Raw genomic sequence first — 17,950 nt, forward strand, 5'->3', positions numbered from 1 at the left:
TTCCGCCCCATCTCCGCAAGCTCAGTCACCTCAGTAACTATAGAAAAATAGACAAATATAGTGCAAAATATAGACAGCAGTTATAAATTCTCAAAACTGACACATTTTGATCACTAAATTGAAAATAAAATAATTTTTCCTACCTTTGCTGTCTGGTGATTGATTTCATGAGTCTCTGGTTGCGTTTCCTTCTGTCTGTGTATCCTTTCTTTCATTCTGCACTCAGGCCCAAGAATTGTCCCTTTCTATTCCCTCCCTCTTTCCTTCCTATGTCCTTAGTGCCCCCGGTGCCTCTTTCCCATGTCTTTAGTGCCCCAATGCTTCCTTAGTGCCCCTTCCTGTCTTTAGTGCCCCCAGTGCCTCCTTCCCATATCTTTAGTGCCCCTTCCTGTCTTTAGTGCCCCCAGTGCCTCCTTCCCATGTCTTTAGTGCCCCCAGTGCCTCTTTCCCATGTCCTTAGTGCCCCTTCCTGTCTTTAGTGTCCCCAGTGCCTCCTTCCCATGTCTTTAGTGCCCCAGTACCTCCTTCCCATGTCCTTAGTGCCCCTTCCTGTCTTTAGTGCCCCCAATGCCTCCTTCCCATGTCTTTAGTGCCCCAGTGCCTCCTTCCAATGTCCTTAGTGCCCCTTCCTGTCTTTAGTGCCCCCAGTGCCTCCTTCCCATGTCCTTAGTGCCCCTTTCTGTCTTTAGTGCCCCCAGTGCCTCCTTCCCATGTCCTTAGTGCCCCCAATGCCTCCTTCCCATGTCCTTAGTGCCCCTAGTGCCTCCTTCCCATGTCCCTCTCACTGCCTTCCACACTTTGTCCCACCCCCACCCCCAAAGCCTGCCTGCCTGTCTACCTTTCTCCCTCCCTAGCCAAAGCCAGCCTGCTGCCTCCCTGCCGCTAAAAAAAAAAAAGCCTCTCTCCTTTTCTCCTTCTCTTACCGCCATGCTGCAGCTGACAAAAAGCCAGAAGTCTTCTTTCCAACTCAATTCTGAAGTCGGAGAGGACGTTCTGGGCCAGCCAGGCAGCGATTGGCTGGCCGAGAACGTCCTCTCCGACGTCAGAATTGACGTTCGAAAGACTTCCTGTCGGCTGTAACTGAGAGCAGGGGAAAAAGAAGAGGGTTTGTTTTGGTTTTTTTTCGCTTGGACCGGCGGTTGAGGAACAGTGCTCTTCAATTCAAAGGTGAGGTGGAGGGAGGGAGATGGCCGGGTGGGGACTGCGCGATCCTCGATTGCCTCACTGCGGGGACAAGTCTATTCACCGCTCCACCCTCTCCAGTGGTCCCCGCAGAGGCCACTATTTTTTATTCCCCATTTTGGCGGGTTACCTGCGGCTAAACGCGGCTAGCCGCGGGTAACCGCCACCGTGTCATTCTCTATTCTAGTGCTCACTGCAGTGTTTAAGATGCTGCCTTTTCCTAGGTGCACCCTTGTGTAACTCATGGATTATTACTAAAAATATCTTTTTTATATAGAGGAGGGGGTTATTAAAAAATGATCAGCACTGGCTGTCGTATATACTAGGTACGCCACTGGATTTAATGACCCTATGCTAACTTTACTGTTGATGTAGGTGTTGTCCCCCCCCCCCCACACACACACACACTATAATGAATTAAATTAAAGCTGTATTAACATCAAACAGCTTTCAAATGACATTATAAGCAAATAAAAATAAAATATTTTTAATACATTGCTAATTATTACATGCATTTTTACCTAAACTGTTTTGCCTAGCTCTCACTTTGATTTTTATCTGCTACTTCTTTATTTTGCTGTTGTGCGATCAAACAGGTCTCCTTCAAGGCTCAGTAACACCTCTCCATAAATTATGTGGAAGAGGTTTGGAAGTGGGGATTGCATCTATTTCATATCCTCAGTGAGACCTCAGGAAGGAACCTAGTGATCAAAATATTATTAGGAGCTGCTGTAGAGACGTTTCTTGTATGACCGGATGAGCTATATTTATCTTTTTTTTTTAGTTGTTTAAATTCATGCAGAAATAAATGGCTAGTTTGAACCTAATGACTTCATTAACGCCTTTCCCTTTTTTAAACCTCTATACCATTTGAAAGAGGGCGAATATCTAATTATTCACTTCTAGAATTGGATACTTCTTAAATTTAGTAAAAATATTCTGGCACAAGTGTCAAACCTTAAAAAAAGGAAGTCATAGTGAGCATTGGAAAATAATAATTAATAAAAATAGTACACATTTAGGGCTCCTTTTACAAAGGTGCGCTAGTGTTTAGTGCACACACCGGATTAGCGAATGCTTAAGAGGAGGCGGTATCGGCTACATGCGCAGCAATTTAGTGCATGCTATTCCGCGCATTAAGGCGCTAACGCATCTTTGTAAAAGGAGCCCTTAATTTTCCCCACCACCAAATTTCCCCGTCTCGCCCACCCCACCCAGCTACTTTTTCATGCCACCCGGCTGGAAAAAATTTCTGGGGAGAACACTGAAATAGCATGGAGAAGTCAAATCAAACAACACAAGAACAAACTCAAAGAAAAACGGAAAGCCTACTACTCCAAAATGGTAGGCACGGAAACTCTAGACACAAAAAAACTATTCAATCTAGTAAAGAACCTCACTGATACCAAACCTTTCCTAGCTACTCAAGGAAGCCACCCACCGACAGCCATCCAACTTGCAGACCATTTCAAAAACAAGATCACCAAAATCAGAACCTCATTCAACAATGCTCACACCAACCTCAACGAGATAACAACAAACCCTTCAATAGGAGAAGCAATCGCAGCAGACAGAAGTTGGACCAACTTTCCAGTATTACATTGGTTGGATATGAATCGACTCTACAAGAAATACAGCCAAGCTTCATGCGACCTAAATAACTGTCCCACCTACCTGTTATTAAACACCTCCACCACGTTCAGAGCCAGCCTCATGCTATGGACACAATCCACATTAACGGAAGGAAAATTCCCACAGGACCTTGGAGAGATCATAATCACCCCAATCATGAAAGATCACAAAGGCCCAATAGATAACCCCTCCAACTACAGACCCATCGCTTCAATACCAATATATGTTAAAATAATAGAAGGTCTAGTTGCACAATACCTCACCAACTACCTGGAAGACCATAACCTACTTCACCCCTCATAATCAGGATTTCGAACCAACCACAGCACAGAAACATTACTAGTAACCCTACTAGACACAGCCCGACAGCACATTAGCAAAGGCAATAAGATGCTGATAATTCAATTTGATCTCTCTGCAGCATTTGACCTGGTCAACCACTCCATACTGCTACAGATACTTGACACCATTGGGATTTCAGGCAAGGTCTACAATTGGTTCCAAGGATTCCTCAAATCAAGAACCTACAGAGTAAAGTCCAATGATATCAAATCAGAACCATGGTCCAATCCCTGCGGAGTTCCACAAGGATCACCTCTATCACCTCTGCTTTTCAACCTCTTTATCTCCTCCCTTGGAACCACTTTAGACATCTTAAATGTTACATATTTCAGCTACGCAGATGATATCACCATACTCCTCCCCTTTAACCCACCAGAGCTCACCTCAACAGTAAAGCTGGAAACAACCCTAGATGCAGTGGAAAAATGGATGGAAGACCACAAACTGAAACTAAACTCAGATAAAACAAAATTCCTTCTGCTCGAAAAGGCCCAAACTCCCACCATTACAAACCTGAAAATTAAGAACACCAAATACCCAATACAACCCGAACTCAAACTCCTAGGAGTAACGATAGACAGATGCTGCAAATCAATAAGACATCCCAGAAAGCTTTTCTAATTATGAGAAATCTACATAAAATAAGAAAATTCTTCGACCCAATGAAATTCTGGCTAATTGTCCAATCCCTAGTCTTAGGTCTACTGGACTATTGCAATTCCCTCTATCTACCTTGTCCTGCCAACATGATAAAACAACTTCAGACTATACAAAACTCCGCCCTCAGACTGATCTACTCTCTGAGAAAATATGATCACATCACCACTGCCTTCCTAGACTCTCACTGGCTACCAATACAATCACGAATTCAATTCAAATTCTACTGTCTATTATTCAAAGCATTAAACGGCTCTGCCCCCTCCTACCTAAACAACCGCTTAAATCAGATCCTCACCACAAGACAAAGAAGAACCCTGACCCCTTTTGCCTTCCCTCCGCTCAAGGGCACTCAGCGCAAGAAGATGCTTGACAATCTTCTTGTGACGCAAGCAGCAAAACTTAACCACTCCATCTCCAACCTGCTGACGGCAACGGGCAACCTCAAAACATTTTGAAAAGAACTCAAAACCCTGCTTTTCAAAAAATTTATCCAGATATCTTAATCCCCCCCCCTCTTCCCCTTCCTCCCAGGTAAATTTCCCTCCCAAAGCCTCCACTTAGGTAATCTCTTCCTCCTCAAAAAAACTAACTAAGAATACAGATCCCTGAAATGTAATGTAATCTTATTTGTAACCTAACTGTAACCTATTTGTTATATTACCTAGAAATGTACAGTCATCTTACTATCCAATTGCAAGTTCTTTCGGAATTTGTCTAGCTTTCTCACCTCTTTTGTAACCAAAAAAATAAATTAATAAATATTGTATCTTCATTGGAAATGTCTAGTCAGCTCTTTTGTAATCCGCCTTGAACTGCAAGGTATAGGCGGAATAGAAGTCACTAATGTAATGTAGTAATGTAATCTGTGACACTTTTTTAAAATGGCTTGGCATTTTTTTAAGAATCCACCGGAGGGCTCATTTCAATGTTGAAGAGCCCATTTGCATGTCAGTGTCGGAGACTGCTAGAATCCTCGCTAAAAAGGGAGCTAATCCCTTTTGATAAACCATCACTAAACTGCCAGAAAACAGTTTAGCGACGGTGTTAAACTTTTGAGAATCTGGGCCTGAGACACAAGAAGAATAGAGAGAACCATTTCTACAGATGAAGCAACACTTTATGCATGGAAGTAGGCAGGTAATTGTAATTACAAATCTGGTATAAGCATGAGTTACATCCATACAACCTGCATAAGAACAGTTTAACCTGAAAGGATGACAAAATGACAGAAGATCAATACGTTATCCTTATCCTGTCTTAGTGATCCCTAAATGTGTTTGTTTAATTGTTAGTAGAGAAAGTGGTTCTGTGAGTATTGTTTGAATGAGGCAAATGTAGCAAACACATTTTCAATCTAACGTTCGCCGGAGCCCTGCTCAGTGTTTTTGCTTTCATATTGTTTTGTATCCATATTGTTTAAGTAAAACTATTTATTTTAAAGTGTGCCTTTAAAAAATTATCGCACCAGTTAGTTTGCACCTGCACTATAATACTTTTTACGACGCAGCCGTATTTATTATTTGCTTTATGACGTTGGACCGTTATACCTGTTCTTTCAATTATTTAAGTAAACTTTGTTGAATGTGGTCCTTTCATCATTTTCAATTTTATTTTTATTAAGATTCTACATTTAGACATTATTCATGTTCTGCCGGCACTTTACGACACAGTGGTACATTTAAAAAACTTTTTGCATTATGATGCAAAAATACAAATTTAAGCCCGCTACCACCGCTGCATCTTTTAAACCACCCTCCCCACCGCTGCATATTTTAACCCCCTCCCCGCCGCCGCATATTTAAAAAACCCCACCACCATTGCATCTTTAAAACCCACCCGCCTGCCTGCTTGCTGCCATCATACCTGGTGGTCCAACATATTTCCTGGCCAGCGGTGCCACAGGCCAGAAGTGTAGATATCAGGAGCAAGCCCTCCACGCTCCCGCCTGGGCCTGCCCTGATCTCCGAATGGCTGCAGTCAGCTCTTGCGGGACTCACAAAAATTGACTGCAGCCATTCGGAGATCTGTGTGGGTCCAGGCGGGAGCGTGGAGGGCTTGCTCCTGATCTCTGCACTTCTGGCCTGTGCGCCGCTGGCTGGGAAAGATGAGAGCCGTCTAAGGAGGGAGGATTTTAAAAAGGTACCGAGGGGGTATGATTAAAGGTACGGGGTGATGATTAAAAAAAAGGTACTGGTACTGGGGAGGCACATGGTTTTATGGGATGATTTAAGGTACTGGGAGCACGTGGGGATGATTTAAGGTACATGGGGGTATGGGAGAATGATTTAAGGTACTGGGGGACATGTGGGGGTTTGGGGGGATGATTTAAGGTACTGGGGGGGCAGATGGTTGTATGGGGGATGATTTAAGGTACGGGGCAATGTGGGGGATGGGGATGATTTAAGGTAATGGGGGCATGTGGTTGTATGGGGAGATGATTTAAAGTAGTGGGGGGGGGATGGGGAATGATTTAAGGTACTAGGGCACATGGGGGTATGATTTAAGGTACTGGGAGGGTATTTGGGGGGTATGGGGCCTGCCTGCCTGTCACTAAGCCACTAGGCCTGTCTACCTGCCTGCCTGTCACTAGGCCTACCTGCTCTGTGCCCTGTCCCGGCCTACCGCTAGACCACCAGAGGGGGGGAACAGGGTACAGAGCCTGGCAGGAAGAATTTGGTTCAGAATGGTTTTTTTTTCTTGTTTTCTGCCTCTAAACCTAGGGTGCGTCTTATGGTCAGGAGCGAAAAATACGGTAATCTTTCGATGATATGGTTTTATTATTTCATCTTATGAATGCTGTCATTGTGATAACATTGTCTTTTGGATATTAGATATTTATTTACAATGTCAGTTCTGCATGTACATGAGATATATTGATTTTATGCTAGACTGAAGATGTCTGTTTTATTTTTTTATATTGTATAGACTTAACATTTTATGTATGTAACTCCTTGTAAATATATAGTTATTTGAAATGTTGATTTTATGTTTTGTTTTTATGTGTTAAGGCTTTCTGATTTTCAAAGTGTTATGGTTATGTTAGTATGATTTTATGCTTATTTATATTCATGTGTTTTGACTTGTGATCTGATGCACTTGTATGTTTTTAATCTATTTACACATATAAGAACTTGAGAACATAAGAAATGCCTGCACCGGATCAGACCTTGGGTCCATCTAGTCCGGCGATCCGCACACGCGGAGGCCCAGCCAGGCCTACCCTGGCGAATACCTTAGTTACTCGTATCCTCAATGTGTTTTTCAAGAAGATGTGCATCCAACTTGCCCTTAAATCCTTGAATGGTGGTTTCCTCCACAACCTCTTCCGGGAGAGCGTTTCAGGCGTTCACTACTCGCTGTGTGAAGCAGAACTTTCTGACATTTGTCCTGGCCCTGTCCCCCCACAGCTTCAGTCCATGACCTCTTGTCCGAGTCACCTTTGACAATGTGAATAAAGTTGTTTCCTACTCTATTTTGTCGAATCCTTTCAGTATTTTAAAAGTCTCTATCAGATCCCTTCGCAGTCTCCTCTTCTCAAGAGTGAATAATCCTAGTTTTCTGAGGCGATTTTTGTAGCTCAAGTTCTTCATACCTTTTACAAGCTTCGTCGCTCACCTCTGCACCCTCTCCAGTAGTATTATATCCTTCTTTAGGTAGGGAGACCAATGTTAGACACAGTATTCCAAGTGTGATCTTACCATCGCTTTGTAAAGCGGCATTATGACATCCTCAGATCTACTCATGATACCCTTCTTTGTCATGCCCAACATCCTGTTTGCTTTTTTTTGCCGCCGCTGCATACTAAGCCGACAGCTTCAGGGTCCTGTCTTATCATTACCCCCAGGTCCTTTTCTTGTTCGCTTTTGCCCAAAGTTACAGCAAACAAGGTATACTAGTGCTCCTTGTTTTTCCTGCCCAGGTGCATCACTTTGCATTTTTCTACATTAAACTTCATTTGCCACTTCTCTGCCCATTTCTCTGGAGTTCCTCGCTGTCTGTCTGTGACCTGATTGCCCGACACAGCTTTGTGTCATCAGCAAACTTGATGATTTCACTAGTCGTTTCTTCTTCCAGGTCATTTATAAAAATACTGAATAAGATTGGCCCAAGAACCGAACCCTGAGGCACTCCCAGTCCGAGAACTTCCCATTTACGCTCACCCCCTGTTTTCTGTCTTCCAGCCATTTTCCTATCCATCTTAGTATGTCCAATTCTATTCCATGACTTTGTAGTTTTCTGAGAAGTCTCTCATGTTTAACTTTGTCGAACGCCTTCTGGAAGTCCAAGGATATTATATCCACCGGTTCTCCGTTATCAACGTGTTTGTTCAGTCTTGAAAAACTGAAGTAAATTCATCAAACATGACTTCCCCTTCCTGAAGTCATGTTGACTAGCTCTCATTAGGTCAGGGGTGTCCAATGTCGGTCCTCGAGGGCCGCAATCCAGTCGGGTTTTCAGGATTTCCCCAATGAATATGCATTGAAAGCAGTGCATGCACACAGATCTCATGCATATTCATTGGGGAAATCCTGAAAACCCGACTGGATTGCGGCCCTCGAGGACCGACATTGGACACCCCTGCATTAGGTCATGGATATCCAGATGTTGGACTATGCTATCCTTAATCAATGCTTCAACCATCTTCACAGGGACCGATGTGAGACTCACAGGTCTATAGTTTCCCGGTTCTCCTCTTGATCCTTTTTTGAAGATTGGGATGATGTTCGCTATCTTCCAGTCTTCTGGTATCTTTCCAGTTCTAATTGACATGTTAGCGAGGGACTGCAGTAGTTCTCCAATTTCTACCTTTAGCTCCTTTAATACTCTCGTGTGAATTCCATCCGGGCCAGGGGATTTTTTAGTTTGTCGATCTGATAGTAAATCTGGTCCAGATCCACATTTACTGTGTTGAGGCTCTCCTCTATTACTCCCTTGAGGCTCTCCTCTATTACTCCCTTGAATACTTTCACTGTTTCGGGTAGGCCTTTTGGTCGAAATATGTACATGTCGAGTCATTGATTTATTGAATGAATAAAGTCATTTGAACCATTGGATGAGTAAAAGGATATTTTTATGATAGTTTGTGGTCATCAGTCTAATTAGGACAATTCCACTCCTTACTTTATGTATGTAAAATAACCCAGAAAATTTAGAATGTACCATTGAGAACAGATAAAAAATGTTAAGACTGTAAATCCCCTGGGGTAATTTTCACGGCAAAAGAACAAATCTGCTTTCATCCTGAAACTTCACTGGTATCTAGTAAGAAAAAAGCATGAGTGTACTATCTGCACAAGCATTCAGATAATTAAACCCCAGAGGGCAACAATCAGAATTCCAAAAGTAAATCATATTTATCTAAGGGAAATTTTCTTTATTAAGTATATATTTATAGTGTATATAATTTTTTTTTTAATTTGGCCATGCCGTTCCCCCCACCCTTCACACACACGGATAAAGTGAAACAAAAAGGATAAAGGGCTTGGAGAGGAGTCAAAGCACATACTGAGATGTGTGTACTCTGCATTGTACCTCCTTCAATACAGGTAGCAAGAGTACGTAGATAATTCTGTTCCTGAATTGTGTGTACCAAAAAAAAAGCTCTTTGAAAAAAAGCTTGAAGATGCACATGTATAGAGTATACAGGGTGCTACAACTCAACCCCATCGTGCATTTCAAGGCATTTCCAGATCACAGAAATCAGTAGAAGAGCTGGAATTAGAACTGAAGCACAAATATATAAAGCATTCTAAAAAAAAAAAGTCATACAGAACATCAGCCCTTGACTAAGACAAGAAATGTGGTATTTCATGGATCCATGAACAAACTAATCTCCTTGCACAACAAGTATTCCAGCTTGTCCAGGATCCGTAATCACTATTCACCAAGACCATACAGAACAAGACTGGAGAAAGGTGAATCTGCCTTCTCTCTACATAGTGAACTGGGGACACTTTCCCTAGGACAGGAGGCAGGCAGTTACAGCATCTCTATCCCAAACCGCATACATATGAAGGTTATGGGATTACAGCAAAGTTCAACAGTGAGTAATGTACTGGAGAACTGAGAATGAGGGCTAGATGCACTAAGAGAATCAGTAAGACCATGCGAGTCTGAACAGATCTGATTTTTGACCAATTGAGAAAAAGCTATTGATGCACTAAAAAGTTTGCATGCAAATTAGTCACGCAGATCTAATCATAATCCCCAACTCTGCCATCCGATGATCGCTGTGAGAGCAACTCTCACACATGCGCAGAGCTGGAAGGGGAAGACCAAACAGCTGAGAGGCAGGGAAAGCCCCGAAAGTAGCTTTATGCCACGCAACTGTTCAGGGCAGGAAACCTTTTATTTTCCCCTTTATTTTTTTTAATGGGCACAGATTCTGCTCTATTAAAAAAGGAAAAAAAAAAAAATTCCCCCCTCCCCAATGAACATGGCACTGGGAAAAAAACCCCACCCAGCATTAGTGTAAAACAGCCGGAGAGATGGCCATTACCCCCTGCCATTTGCTCCCCCCCCCCACATCAACGAAAATGGCAGGAGGAATGCCCACTTCCGCTGCCATGCCGAATCCCCTACCATGAAAAATAATTGATTGGAGGGATGTCCAATCCCTCCTGCCAATGTGACTCCTCCCCCAAACAGCAGTGATACGGCAGGAGAGATGCCCACTCCCTCCTGTCACCAAAGGCCCACTCCCGTGCCATGCGCCCCCAAACTCCCCCAAAACATCCCCTACACTCCTCCCCCCCCAGAAAAAAAGGCAGAAGGGATGCTCACTCCCTCCAGCCACCTCCAACCAATTTTCTTTCCTGGTGGGGGATTCGGAATGGCAGCAGGAAGTGGACATTCCCCCTGCCGGTTTCTTTGCGCAGGAGGGGATAAATGGCCGGAGGGAATGACCATCCCTCCTGCCATTTTTCACTAAGTGCAGGGGTTCTTCCAGGTGCCACATTCGTTGGTTCGGGGAGGGCCATAATTAGCGAGGGAAGCATTTTTTTTTCCTAATGGGGCAGATATTGTGCATGTATAACTTGCACAGCATCTGTGCCCATTTTTTTTAAAAAAGGGTTTTGACATGTAAGCGACTGTTGACCAGTCATTTTTTTGGATCGCTAAAAGTGATCACTTTTTCTTAGTGCTTCAGCTAAGCCATGTTACAGCATCAATCGCTCTACCGTGTTTCCCCGAAAATAAGACAGTGACATATTAATTTTAGGCCCAAAAAAGGCACTAGGTCTTATTTTCAGGGTATTTACATGATTATCTCTCCCTTCCTCTCCTTCATCCCAATTCTTCCTCTTTCCTTTCTCTCCCCCACATGTGCAACATCTTTCCTCCCCTCCCCTCCCTCCCATCCCTCGTGCAGCAGGACCCTTGCCCAGCATCCATCCCTCCACCCCTCCCATCCCTCGTGCAGCAAGACCCTTGCCCAGCTTCCCATCCCTCATGCAGCAGGACCCTTGCCCAGCTTCCCTTCCCTCCCATCCCTTGTGCAGCAGGACCCTTGAGCGAGCACTCCCTCCCCCCAAGCACCTGCCACGCAGCCGAGTCCCCATCCTTCCCTCTCTCCCATCGGAACCTGATCGCGAGTCCATGAATTCACTGTGCTGCATGAGGGATGACGTCATCAGTAATACGGCAGAGTGAATTCACGGGTGGACAAAGCCGAAGCAACCTGTTAAGAATGCTGCCGGCCCGACGCTGCTTAGGGAGGTAAGTAGGCCTCACGGCTGGGTTCCGATGCGAGTGTGGGAAAGATGGGGATTAAGCTGCATGGCGGGTGATCGGGGGGAGGGGGTGCTCTCTCAAGGGTCCTGCTGCACAAGGGATGGGAGGGAGGGAAGGGAAACTGCCGGCAAATCCTGGGACTAGGGCTTATTTTGGGGGTAGGGCTTATATTAAGACCTACTCCGAAAATCCTGCTAGGGCTTATTTTCGGAGTAGGGCTTATTTTCAGGGAAACACGGTAGTTTATATGGCATTTTAATATTAATTAACTTATTTGCATGGTTGGATCACGGAATGAGGAATCGTGCAGAAAAACAGGCGGTGATTCATTTTCTGCATCGGGTCGGCAAATGCGATTGTCGCTAAAGCTGTTAAAACAGGTTTAGCGACGATCACTGGCTTTAGTGAAACTGGGCCTGAGTCCTGATCTGCTTCTACCAGAGTTGGAATGTGCAAGGGAGTTGCAGAAGTCATACCTATCGCTCCCCACCAAAATGCAGGAACAGACCAAAGATAGGACAATATTACATTCACCTGGCTTATCCCTCCTTTTTCTCCATTCATAACTCCATAAAACCTTACCCAGAAGTTCTCAGCAAAGGATGACATCCTCAAAGTATGCAGTGGCGGTGACAAGAAAGGTCAGAGAAAGTGTGCTGGGCTCAGCTGAGAGAAAGCTACAAAAAAAAGACAAAACCCCCCACAATAATTGAATGGTGAGAAACTCGGTGCAGAACCTGCAATTTGCTAGAACAGCAGCTAGGACACAGCCATCATGCAGCAAAGCAGATGACAGCAGAGGTAATACAGGGTGAGAGGATCAGGAAGAAGACAGCAGAGAGCAGTGGAGAATGGAGTGTGATGGGGAAACCAGAGCCTGTAGCCCATTTGTGAAGGCACAAGCACAAGACTAAACAGCCCTACAAGGTGGTACCTGCCATATGCTGCCAAGTGTCTAGGGCAAAATCTACTTATATACCTCACTCAACATAAGACGTTGCACAATGTGTATATATCTTCTGTTTTGACCTGTTATTTTGGATGTATGGATTGTCATCAATAAAAATTGTTCAAACTTAAAAAAAAACTGGAAATCTGCTAAGTTCTTGGACTACATTTTTTGGTGGACCTCCATTTGCATGTATAAGCACTTATGCTGTGGAAAAACGTACTCCTTTCTCCTTATCTACTTAGAGAGCACTGTGGTCTCCCATTGACATATATTTACAAAATAACCAATTACAACTAAAATATACCTTTTTCTTAACATTAACTAAGATTATTCACATGACCTGAAGGGAATTTCTATATTCTACTTTATTAAGATGTTCTTGATTGATATTTTTCAATGTTTTATGACTTTGTAATGTTTAAAAACTCAATAAAGAAATGGAACTAAAGCTCTCCCTCTAATTCCAGTACAGAGACCACCCAACCTCTCCAATATATAGCCAGTTCTGTTGGCATCACTCACTCCTGTTATGGAGCATCCTCTGTTATTCAGATATTAGAGCTCAACTTCCCATCACCACCCCCTCGCCCTTTATGCAGTACTGAGCTGATCCCCATATAAGTGGGATATTGCAGCTAATTCCAAGAGAAGAACATAGTGCTCTTCCTTAAGATTCTTGTCTCATGTGCTCCCCGGGTCAGTTTCATTTCTCCATACAGCCTGAGAATAATGCTTTCCTTCAAAAATCAGGATATGCCTTCTACAACTCAGGGAGCCCCTTGCAGTGCTAGCCCAATCCACTACCATGTTCCCCAGAACTCACCGGGAGCCACCGTCTGCTGGGCTGGGTTGGTCTCATCCTCTCCACTCCCAGCTGTTGGAGTTTCCCCGCTTCTTCCCTGGGGAGAGCATAAACAAGAACAGGTCTGGTAAGGACAGGCCTAAAAGAAACTGCTGCCCCCAGCAAGCATCTCAGGGGGAAGCTTTCACCAGCAACACGGTCAGCAAAGAAACAGCAGCACAGAGCTGGATTATCTATAGGCAGTATTATGATGAGAACTCCTTCAAGGCAAAGGGAAGGTGGGAGGGAAACAGAACTGGAAGATGAGAGATCTAAGGGAGGGAGAAAGATGAGGAGTGGAGGTTTTTCTTGGCAATATAACTCAAAATTCTCAGTTTATGGCACTTCTCAACTCCACCCACTCCAATGTCTTCTGGCCCAGCACATCTGTCAGCAATATCCAGTCAACCCAGCAGCAGGCGCCTGTCCATTTGAATAGAAGAGTACACAAATTCCCATATGGACCTCAACACAAAGATCCTCCTCCCTCTGTCTCACCTTTGGCAGGTGCAACCCTAAAATGCAATGGTACTACTCTGTACAGTTTAACCCCCTTCCTAGTCACATATTTTGTAATTCACTGATTTGTACAGTCTCTTGCTTATGTAAACCGCATTGATCTGGAAGGTTTTGCAGTCTATAAATGTAATGTAATGATCTCAAAGCTCCACTGGTTTCAGGCCTGTAACTACCACACCATGCAGGTTACCCTCCTGTTCACCATGCTCTCGAAGATCACCGGCATTAGATCTGAACTGTCACTCTGTACAGGTAATCCCCATGCAGGTGTCTCCCCCCACCCAAGCTGTCTCATACATCCACTGTTTTTAGGGTTGTAGCTGTTACTCCAGGAGTCCATGCAGGTTACTTTCCTGCTCACTATGCTCTCACAGATCCACAGCTTTAGAGTTATAACTCGCTCCATACATTTGTAACCATCACTGCCAGATTACCCCAGAGCTTTATTTCCATTCTCTTGCCTTCAGGGATTCTTTGTATTAAATCTCACACTCTTCTTAAATTCTGCTACTGTAGGGTCATGAAATGGTTAACTGTTGTTTGAAATACTGCTCTGGCCTACATAGCTGGAAACAGTGTACAATCTATTTGACATCATCTGCTGGAAATGTAAGTCCCTACCTTACCACATTGTAAGCTAAATAGATAAGAGTTTGAGCCATAATGTACCCTGCCCTCCTGAACATGTAAAATTTAGAACTGCAAGGCTTAGATAGAATTTTTTGAACCTGGACTGTGTTTAGAAATTACAAGATTCAAAATTAGCTTTTATTACCTTTACTAGTTCTCAGAGAGTGATTTTTTGAATCAATTATGCAATGACTGGACGGTAAACTCTTACCCCAAGAGAGGGTTGTCACTCTCTCTTCAGAGTTTCACTTTTCTGAGCATATTCTTTATAAATCCTTTTCACTCTCTGTGCACTAGTTTTCAGTACAGTCAGTTCTTATTTTGGCTATTATACACGCTTTGGCTGACTTTTTGCATAATCTTTCCCTGTGTATACAGTGAACACTGTCTAGCTCTGGCAGGATACACATTTAAAATCTGACATATTGTAATCACAAAATAGAAAATACATTTTTTTTTCTGCCTTCTACTGCCATATCCAACATTTGTTTCTTTCCCACTGTCTACCATCTCTCTCTCTTTCTCCCTGCCTTGTGTCCTGGGTCAAACCTCTCTATGCCCCTTTATGCAGCATCTTTTCCTTCCTCCCCTCCATCATCACATGCAATATTTCTTTCTCTCTCCTCATGCACCATCTCTCCCTGCCCTCCACCATATGTCCAACATTTCTCCCTCCACTCCACAATTTGCAGGATTTCTTCCTCTCACCCTACCTCTTTGTTTCATCTCTCCCTTCCTCTCCGCCACCCCAATTCTTTGTCTCCCACCTAGCCCCCCTGTGCAACAGCTTTCCATCCCTCCCTCCCATCCCCTTATGTAGCAGCACCCCACCGACCCTCTCACTGTGAGACCTGACATACCTCCAGGCCTCCCAAAGTAGCAGCAGCGTGGCGGTGGCCAGCCTTCCAAGAGGCAGTGCTGTGAACAGGCTGATTGCAGCCTACCCCGCCAGGGCTTCCCTCTGCCGTGTCATCAGCCCATTCAAAGCACTATCTCTGCTGACCAGCTACCACCACTGCTGCTTTAGGAAGCACAGAGGTATTTCAGGTTTCACCAGCGGGTGTTGGTCACTGAATAGTCTGAATTTTTCCGACAACAAATCAATTTGAATCGATTCACTGAAGTGAATCGGTGAAATCAATTCAAATCTGCGAATCAGGCAGCACTAATCAGAACCTACTCCACTCTGGTTGTCCATCCTTTTTAAGACATAACCTCCTGTTACCTTACAGGATACATTTAAGTATCACGCATACATCCCTCCCCCACCAACACATGTTTTGCAAAGCCGGTTTTTCCTCCCTACCAAGAACACAAGAATTGCCATACTAGGTCACATCAAAGGTCTGTCTAGCTTAGTATCCTATGTCTAACAATAGCTAATCCACTACTACAGTTTATGGACTTTTCCTCCATGAATTTTCCAAATCTCATGTTTTCCTTTCAGAATCTGCAGAAACCCCTACAATTACGGTAAATACTTTGGCAAAATATATTGTTTTAAACTTGTACAAGTGAACCATCCTGCAGACTTTTTGCATGCTGTTCTCCCAATTTGGCCAGCATTTGTAAAGCCAATATTTTTCCAGTAGAAAACAAGCTGGCAATAGTGTGATAACATCCAAAGCTTTGAGAATCCACTTCCTCTCTGCAGTTAACTAGAGTGTGAAAAAAATGAAAGAGAAACTGAGCTGCACCTCAGACTAGCTGCCATGTTACACCCAAGTGAAAGTCTCTAGTTGAATTCCTGGCACACTAAAATCTCACACCAATGCACTTCAGCCATGACCAACATCCATAATGTATTCATTATCAATTAAAGGCCAGATTCTCAGCATCCCTGAACTAGACAGGCACTCCAAACAGGCAGGGGTCGGGAACATAAATAAAGCAGGACTAACTTCCAATGTTTCATCAATCTGGTGATGCCAAATGTCCCTTCTCAATTCTGTGTACAATGATGAGCAGTAACCCCCACCCCTGTAGTCTCAGGCATTTCATGCAAACAACTGATGAGTAGTCACAGAGAATCCAACCCATGCAGCAGCGCTCTGGATGAGCAGACTTGAGTCACACTGGCAGGACTGCAGAGCAGCTCTGACCAGAGAAGATCCTCGTAGACTGATCCTTCTCACCGGACCAATGTAAGAATGGTTCAGAGAAGGTGATGTCATATGACATTTAGAGAACACCTGAGTCTCATCTTCAGATAGGACAGCAGAATAAAGGAAAGGCTACTACTGTATACTGATATTAGATCTGTCAAATTTCCAAAGAGAAAACAAGGAAGAAGTCATCCAGCATGTGACCACTAATGCAGGGAGGAGCCCTGTTCTCTATAGTCCGTGTGCATTCTCCACTGCCCCAATTAGAAACATTTGACTGAAAATACCACAGAATTAGTTTTGCCATTAAAGCATACCCAAGCACCATGCACCACTCTGTACCTTCTCTCTCATCCAAAGATACCTCAGTGCTTTCAGACTGAAGATAAATGCTATGCCTGGAACCCTTCTTTCACATGGTGGAGCTAAGAAAAGCAGAAGCTCCCTGCTGTGCACAGGCTAAAGATTTTCCCTGGGGAATAACAGCTTGCTTGTTGGCAGTTCCTCTTTCTAGGGGTGTGTAAAGAAGCTGACCTTACAATGAAGGAGGAAAACTCTTTCCATGCCCAACATCCCCCCCCAAAAAAATAACTTCAGCTTGTTTATTGTCCGCAGTGGGATTGACAGAATCAGCACTTCCCCCCCCCCCCCACCTCCCAGGATAACAGTTTGGACAACCCACACAGTTCATGCAATGGTCAATGGACATCCTGTCTTGTGCTGATTTCCTCCTGCACAAAGCAAATATGATTTCCCTGGGGAGCTGAAGGCAGAGCATCCTTTTAATACAGTCAAAGCACCCGTTGGTATTATCCAGTACTTTTTTCCTGAGAAAAAAAGTGCCTGTACTTGTGCAGAACCAACCTTAAGACAGGGTAATTAGAACTCTTCTCTGCTGGTATGGTTTACAAGCATGTAAACCAACACGGCTCTACCTGGAAATGAAGGTCACAGGGTCGAGACTGGCTGGTGCACTAACAGGGGGAGGAGGGGAGCTAGGAAATTTTTAAAAATGTAATGGGCAGGACATGACATTTTTGGAAGGCAGGACAAGAGGTGCCAAAAATATGCTGGCTGAAAAAAGCACTGGTAATATTCAAATGAGCAAATGGATAAACTACAAATGGTGCAAAATATGACAGCTAGGTTAGCAATAAAGTCTAAGAAAAGGGTTACTGCAAGGTCTTCGTTGAAAAAAATGCCTTTGGTTATCAGCAAAGGAACACTATTTTTTAACGGATTGTTTTCATAGAGGGGCAGAAATTTCACTTATTCCCATACCCACCCGTAACCACTAAAATCTATTCCATCTCAGATCATCTCCATAATTAATCTGTGGGTACAGATGGGGAT

At 43.9% G+C, this 17,950-nt stretch overlaps 1 protein-coding gene across 3 annotated transcripts in view; it reads right to left on the minus strand.

The window, feature by feature from the left end:
- The window catches only part of FCHO1 (FCH and mu domain containing endocytic adaptor 1), a 222,127-nt gene that overhangs the window by 176,855 nt on the left and 27,322 nt on the right, over window positions 1–17,950 (minus strand). For all 3 annotated transcript variants that reach the window (XM_033954521.1, XM_033954523.1, XM_033954522.1), the window contains exons 2-3: window positions 13,326–13,401; window positions 12,133–12,227 (exon numbers count right to left, since the gene is read on the minus strand). In XM_033954521.1, coding sequence (XP_033810412.1) covers window positions 12,133–12,159 — 27 coding nt within the window. In that variant the 5' untranslated portion in view covers window positions 12,160–12,227; window positions 13,326–13,401. The remainder of the gene's footprint in view (window positions 1–12,132; window positions 12,228–13,325; window positions 13,402–17,950) is intronic.

This window comes from Geotrypetes seraphini, chromosome 8 (assembly GCF_902459505.1).
Source record: "Geotrypetes seraphini chromosome 8, aGeoSer1.1, whole genome shotgun sequence".
Classification (NCBI taxonomy): Eukaryota; Metazoa; Chordata; class Amphibia; order Gymnophiona; family Dermophiidae; genus Geotrypetes; species Geotrypetes seraphini.